Source organism: Sinocyclocheilus grahami, unplaced genomic scaffold (genome assembly GCF_001515645.1).
Source record: "Sinocyclocheilus grahami isolate Dianchi unplaced genomic scaffold, SAMN03320097.WGS_v1.1 scaffold2477.1, whole genome shotgun sequence".
Taxonomy (NCBI): Eukaryota; Metazoa; Chordata; class Actinopteri; order Cypriniformes; family Cyprinidae; genus Sinocyclocheilus; species Sinocyclocheilus grahami.
The window spans coordinates 1-6,885 of NW_015507656.1; the positions used below are offsets into that span (position 1 = coordinate 1).

General features: G+C 41.4%; 3 protein-coding genes across 3 annotated transcripts in view; all 3 read right to left on the reverse strand.

The window, feature by feature from the left end:
• Positions 1 to 1,084: 1,084 nt before the first annotated feature.
• On the reverse strand, positions 1,085 to 1,561 carry LOC107575134 (histone H2A-like). Its single transcript, XM_016261549.1, has one exon. It carries the CDS (start codon positions 1,518 to 1,520, stop codon positions 1,134 to 1,136), a length of 387 nt encoding a protein of 128 aa, XP_016117035.1. The 5' UTR covers positions 1,521 to 1,561; the 3' UTR covers positions 1,085 to 1,133.
• A 765-nt stretch (positions 1,562 to 2,326) lies between these two features.
• Positions 2,327 to 3,542, reverse strand: LOC107575135 (histone H1-like). The gene has a single exon (XM_016261550.1). It carries the CDS (start codon positions 3,007 to 3,009, stop codon positions 2,389 to 2,391), a length of 621 nt encoding a protein of 206 aa, XP_016117036.1. The 5' UTR covers positions 3,010 to 3,542; the 3' UTR covers positions 2,327 to 2,388.
• Positions 3,543 to 5,011: 1,469 nt separating this feature from the next.
• LOC107575132 (sterile alpha motif domain-containing protein 9-like) overlaps positions 5,012 to 6,885 on the reverse strand; it is a 3,617-nt gene continuing 1,743 nt past the window's right edge. Inside the window, exons 2-4 of the mRNA XM_016261547.1 lie at positions 5,690 to 6,873; positions 5,207 to 5,651; positions 5,012 to 5,048 (exon numbers count right to left, since the gene is read on the reverse strand). Coding sequence (XP_016117033.1) covers positions 5,026 to 5,048; positions 5,207 to 5,651; positions 5,690 to 6,873 — 1,652 coding nt within the window. The 3' untranslated portion in view covers positions 5,012 to 5,025. The remainder of the gene's footprint in view (positions 5,049 to 5,206; positions 5,652 to 5,689; positions 6,874 to 6,885) is intronic.

Genomic DNA, 6,885 nt, shown 5'->3' on the forward strand with positions numbered 1-6,885 from the left:
ATTTTCTTCTTGAAAATCGTATTTGAATGTACTATATAATGACCTTTAGCTTACTTTTACTTATTATTGAACATGCAGGTATTTAAATTCTTAGAGGTGTGTTAGTTAAATTAAAATAAAGAAAAATAAATAGAATTAAGAAAATTACATCCGTATAATAACAAAGGTATAGCTGAAAGAAAATTACGCATTTTTTAGGCCCATAGTGTTCAACGGCTAACTGTAGTAGGTGATTTCATATAATAATGTAAATGTAAACTCATTACTTGTCTGAATTTCAACATTATAATGGAATCATAATCTACTAGTCATAAAAAGAATTAGCGTTGAATTAGAATGAAACGCATCCAAACTGGATAAAGGGCCTCAATATTTTGCCCCTTACAAGACAATGTCATAAAAGGGAGAAAACTAAAATCTACAGCAATTAATCCCATGCGTTAGCTCTTTATCTCTCCATTCTTCCGTCTGTGTGACTGACGCAGGTGACAGATTTATTCCAGATCAAATTAAGGTCTACTGTACAGTAGAGATGTCAGTTAAAGGGTTAAGTTACGGTTTAGGTGGGATATTAAGAAAGCAAAAAAAAGCACTAAACAAGGCTAATAACCTCGATGTATTAACAGTATTCCCCATGATATGTACTTACAAGTCATTTCCCCACCAGCAACTACAGCGGCCGCTTGGACTTTTGACTAAGTATACCAAAACCTATAAATCTCCTGTAAGATTTGTGGTGTTTGGATGATTCTAGAGACCTTCATGATTATGTAGATATACAGGTCAACAAAAAATACTTGGTAACATGAAAATTACACTTCTTTGGGAGTTTGCCTTCGCCGTGCTTCCTGGAAGTAGGAACTTGACAGCATCATGTGACCGGAACAAAGTGAAATCCTTTATTTGGTTGTTTTCTTGCATGTCATTGAGAAATAAAACATGGATAACATCTAGAAAAATACTTGCACAAGGAAAATGACAACTATAAACTGCAGCCAGTGGGCTTGAATGTGTGTATATATATATGTTTAGTCATTAAGAATATAACACACTAAAGAAAAGCGCTCTCTAAATAGACACCATGGGTGGCTCTTAAAAGAGCCTTTGTGTTCCAGAAACAGACTAGAACGCGTCTACTTGGCTTTGGCGGGCTTCTCGCTCTTCTTGGGCAGCAGCACGGCCTGGATGTTGGGCAGCACGCCGCCCTGAGCGATGGTCACTCGGCCCAGGAGTTTGTTCAGCTCCTCATCATTGCGCACCGCCAGCTGCAGGTGACGGGGGATGATGCGGGTCTTCTTGTTGTCTCTGGCGGCGTTTCCAGCCAGCTCCAGGATCTCAGCGGTCAGGTACTCGAGCACAGCCGCCAGATAGACGGGAGCTCCGGCACCGACGCGCTGAGCGTAGTTACCTTTGCGGAGAAGCCTGTGAACACGACCGACGGGGAACTGCAGCCCTGCTCTGGAGGAGCGACTCTTGGCCTTCGCTCTCGCCTTGCCGCCGGTTTTGCCTCTTCCACTCATAGTTGGTTATAAAAATTCCTACGTTTGTAAAGCAGAAATAATGAACATGTGAGCCCCGCTCTACTGTATTTAAAAGAGCGTGCGAGTCACCCATTGGTTTAGAGTCTGTAAGATTTCAAACCAATCACTGAACTTCCCTCCAACACTGACCGCCGAAGCCACGCCTCCTCAGCTGGCGGTCTGATTGTGTAGCGTTAAGAAACAACACGACAGAAAACATTCAAGACCTTGTTACGGGGTGTTCAAGTATTTCAAAATAATTGTCAAGGCAAAAAGCATTAATAAATAATGTTTGTACGCTAATTAAATTAAGATCAACGATCCATTAAAGCTGTTATAATATACGTGAATAACTTTGTGGCTTTTCTAAATACACAGTCAACATGTAAAACATTGAGTCGAGGTAAACTCTTCTGTTTTATCATTTTTTATTTGTACTGTATTCTTCTAATTTCAGGCATACTCCGTCATCTGATGACACTGAACTTGTGGATCTAATCAAACAAAATAATGATCTGGACAACAGAAGAGAGGTTCAGCTGTTTGTTACATGGTGTGATGATTTTGTTATTTCTTTAATTCAGTGTGGAGAAGACTGAGTTGATCACTGATTTCAGAAGACATAAGGGGCAGTAAAACCCATGCTCAGGAGATAGAAATAGTTCAGTCTTATAAATGTATTCATTGCTGTTATTTATTGTGTTGCCTGCAGTTTACAACGCTGCTGAATGAGTTGCTGATGGATTGTGTTGTTTGTAAAGTACAATTAGTTTTCTTAACCTAACCTTACTAACACAAAGTGAACTGCTCTTTCTTTAGAGTTAGTGGGTGGCTCTGAAAAGAGCCGTTGGGGAATAAAACAGTGTTTTTACTTCTTCTTGGGAGCTGCTCTTTTCGGCTTGGCAGCTTTAGGCTTCGCCGTCTTGGGTTTGGGGCTCTTGGCTTTTTTGGGGCTCTTGGGCTTTTTGGGGCTCTTGGCTGCTTTCTTCGGCGCCGCGGGCTTCTTCGGCTTCTTGGGGCTCTTCGTCGTCTTCTTCGCGGCTGCAGCGGCGGGTTTCTTGGCCTTCTTGGGCGACTTCTTTGCCGCTGCGCTCTTGGGCTTCTTGGCAGCAGCGGGTTTCTTGGCCGCGGGCTTCTTCGCTTTAGGAGCCGCTTTCTTCGCCGGCTTCTTCTTGGTCTCGGTTTGCTGCTTGTTGAGCTTGAAGGAGCCGGAGGCGCCGGTCCCTTTGACCTGCAGCAGGGTGCCTTTAGTCACCAGGCTCTTGATGGCGAGCTTGATGCGGGAGTTTTTCTTCTCCACGTCGTAGCCGCCGGCAGCGAGAGCTTTCTTCAGGGCTGCGAGAGACACGCCGCTCCTCTCCTTGGACGCAGACACGGCTTTAACGATCAGATCACCGACAGCTGGACCTGCTTTCTTGGCTTTAGCTGCGGACTTCTTCTTGGGCGCTTTGGCCGGCGGGGCGGCAGCAGCTGGGGCGGTTTCTGCCATCTCTCTCTGTCTCTGTCTCGGTGTAGATCTGCAGTAAATCAGACGCTCTCCAGGTTAAATCAGACGCTCTCCAGGTTAAGCACTGAGCAGCAGTCGAGCGGCGCTGCGCTCTTATTTAACACATGAGAACCTTACAGACTCAACCCGCCCGCTCTGTGTCTGCGCGCCTCAGCGAGCCGCTCGCGCTTGTGTTTTCTTCTCCTACATTTAAGAGCAAAACTCGAGTGCTAAAATAGTTTGGCGCAGTAGAAACACAGTGACCAGCAAGCAGAGGTTCTTGGCTTTCTGTGGAGACTCAAACACGCGGCGAGGAAATGTTTGTTTTGCCCCGGTCAGATCAAACTCGAGGCGAGCATCAGCCACGGAACAAAGCCGCGTCTGCATTTAATGCCTCGTTTAAGTGCAAAAGCTGATAAAAGATGAAACTCGTCCTCTGTGTGTTTCAGAAACAGTTTGGAAGTGTATTTAATGAAACGAGCTTCAGTGAAGGGCGTGTGCAGTGCTTCATACAGATGTTGTTTTGGGCAGCTTGAAGCACAAACATCCGGACACCTTTCTTTCTTGTTGATTATTGTTTACAGGATCAGTTTGAATGAAAATCAGGGCCAGATTGACTCCCATAGATGGCCTGGACCTGAACTATTGCAGATGACCAAACACTAAAATATAGCTCTTGCAGATGTAATGCAGACTCAAGTAGACTCTCCGTAATGTAGGTGTGCTGCAGGATTGGGATTGGGTTTGGGTTTAGAACTAGTTCTGATGAGAGTTATCGCTCAACATGTCATCTTGGCCAAAGTCACCAAACTTGAACACTGGAATGCAGTGAAATGTGAAACTTCTTTGCAGAGCTCATCTGTCCAGTCTCCCCTCTCAACTGTTTGCGCACACAAAGTGTCCATTGTTGGGAATTGTGGCAAAGCAGTGCTTATGTTGTTGTTCAGATATGTTTACAGCAAGAGATTGTGTGATATATTCATTTTATTGGAATACATGCATCCACACCACAACAGATAACAAATGCGTCTTGAATTTACATAACTGGAATAATAAAGAAAGTTTCTCACAGCATTTATTTTCACTAACTAACAAAGTTAAAAGGAAGAACAGTTGAAACAAATCAAACCATGACCAGCATTATAAATAATAATTGTAACAAGATTTCACATATTGTATACTCATGTATAAAAATGAGTGATAAAAGAACACATACAGACACTTAATATTTACTGGTATTTGTTGATTAGTTAAATGCATTTGCTAGATTTAAATTTTAATAACACATTAGTTTTATGCATGTTTGGCATTTACACCGTTCTGACCAATAGCTGAGTTTCAAGCGCTTCAAATCATTTTGCACCTGTTCAGTTGATTAAAAGTGATCTTTCTTCCATCTCTGTTTCAGTGAAGTCTGACCAGACCAGCTTCCACATGAACACAAGTCCATTATTTGCATGTTTTATAGACAATCAGGCTTGTAGCCATCGTTTTGCTCACTAGTGGTAACACACTGTAATTAAAACTGATCTACATCCGTTTCAAGCATCCCCCTTTTCTCATCTTGCACAAAAACACAAAAGTTATACTTAATTTCAACATTTTTACTCTCCTCACTAAATGCTATGCAAAGCATCCCGTGCACCATATTAGTCATTATATTTTCTACAAGCCAAAATGTTACTTAATGTAGATTAATAAAATATGTGTTTTGGCTTTTTATACTTTAATTCCACCATAAACAAAAGCTTACACAATGAAACTAGAAATTCCACTTAAAATAAAACTAAATGCATGTTGTTAGTCAATGTTTAATTTAGTTTACTTATTAAAAAAAATACCTTAATATTTATTTTGATGTATTTTTTTAAATATGCAGTGTTTCACCTTTTTACATTTTTTTTTTCTCGGTGCTGAGAAGAATCACGTGGCAAAAAAATACAAAATAAAAAGAATAAAAATAAAAAGAGATCAGAGAAGAAAGATAATTTAGGTTGTTTTGGTTCTGTCTGTCTTCATTTAATAATTTGCGCCCCTGAAAGCTGCAAAGAAAAAGGAACAAAATATCTCATAGGTAAAAATGCAATTGATACAGACATATTTTGAAAACAACCAAACTGCGTACTGATAAAAGCTTGGCAAATTTGAATTGTGTTCTATGAGTCTTCTGAATTATGAAGTACAATATTATGTAACTTACGGTTCTTTTCATATCTGATGTTGTAGGCAACTGGTCCGCTGATGGTGAAGCCCAGGTAGAAAGACACCTGGCCTGGTTTGCACACACTGGACGGATCGCGAGGAGTGACTGGAATCTGTTTCTTTCTTCTAATAGCAAACACTTTATGTTTTCTGACTTGCCCATTGATGCGTGGAAGATCTTTGATTTCTACACGTTCATCCCCTTCAGTGAGGAGCTCCAGATCAGTTTGATGTAGTTTTGAGGTGTGAACCAGTCTCTGCAAACCTTTCTCTTTCCCAAAGAAGAACAGAGGCACCAGGTAGCGGCCGCGGAGGTATTTCTGATACTTCTTCTTGTATGAAGGATGCATTTTTCTGAGACACTTTTCAAGGTTTGGAGGGTTTGTGATTCCTGGCTGTGCTTCATCAGGCCAAAAGAGCAAAAGAATCAAGAGTTCACCATGCTGTTCAAGAAGTCAATAGCGATGTCAAATCTTGTCACATTGTGCTCAGTGAACAGTTTTAGACAGGCATCAGCAATCATTGGATGAGCCAGACAAATGCATTGGTCTTCTTGTTCTCCTTCTGAGTATGTTACTAGGAGATCCTCGGAAGGCTTCATTATCGTTTCCAGCAAAGGTTTTCCTTCATCAGTGGACCATTCTTCTTCTTTAATGAAATCCTCACAGACAAGCTTCGACAAGTGTGAACCTGGGACATACGAGTTTATCAAAGCCAAAAAACTGAGAAGTCTTGTGCTGCTGGACTTTGTGTCCTTTTCAATATGATTCACCATTTTTTGTGTGATCAGTTTCTCTGCATCCTCTTTCTGGAAACCTCTCTGCATGATGTTAAAGGCAAGAAACTTCTGTGACATTTCCATCTGTTTACTTTCCAGCTGAAGCTTCTTCTGAGCAAACGTCTCCTTCTCATGTGGTAAGAGCTCCATTTTCAGTTTCACATCGCTTGGCGCTCGAACAACATTTTTCTGATACGCATTGATAATGATGAATGCAGGATGGTCAGTTTGATTAGCGCGCTTAAGCTTTAACTGCAGACTCTTTAATAAGTAGCGTACTGGCTTTTCACCTTTGTTATCTAACAGGAGAAGCACAGTGTTTTTATGTGTTTTATATATTCCGAGCAGTTCATTTGCTGTATTTTCAATCTCTTTTGCACACTTGTCTTTATTTGCAGCGATATCTGTTTTGAATGATTGTGTCAGGGTTTCACATGTGAACTCTTCCCTCAAGTCTCTCAGTACTTCACTGGCTAGTGTTGATCCGTCGCTGTCTTTATGGTACAACAGATTTATGGTTGCGACTTTCCTTTGGCTTTTTCTCTGTAGTCGGATCTGTTGCAGAAGTTTTTCCTTTAATCGTCTAATTTGCTCTTCAGAGGGTTTTTTGTTGAGAATCAGTGTGTCGGTGAGAGTAAAGTCTGCAGTCCTGCAGTTCAAAATGATCGCGACTGGAGAGTTTCTATTGATGCCCCTCTTATGGATTTCTTCAATCAGGTCTTCTCGGAGATTACTGTCCGTCTTTCTCTTGGTGTCCAGTAACAGCAGCACCGTTTGCCGATCTTGTTTTGCATGTTGTTCATTAGACAGCAGAAAAAGGTCCAGCACTTGTTTCGACAGCTCTTTGGTGTCTAGATCTGAATCGATCACTCTGGCACATCTGAGATCTTTCCGGAAAT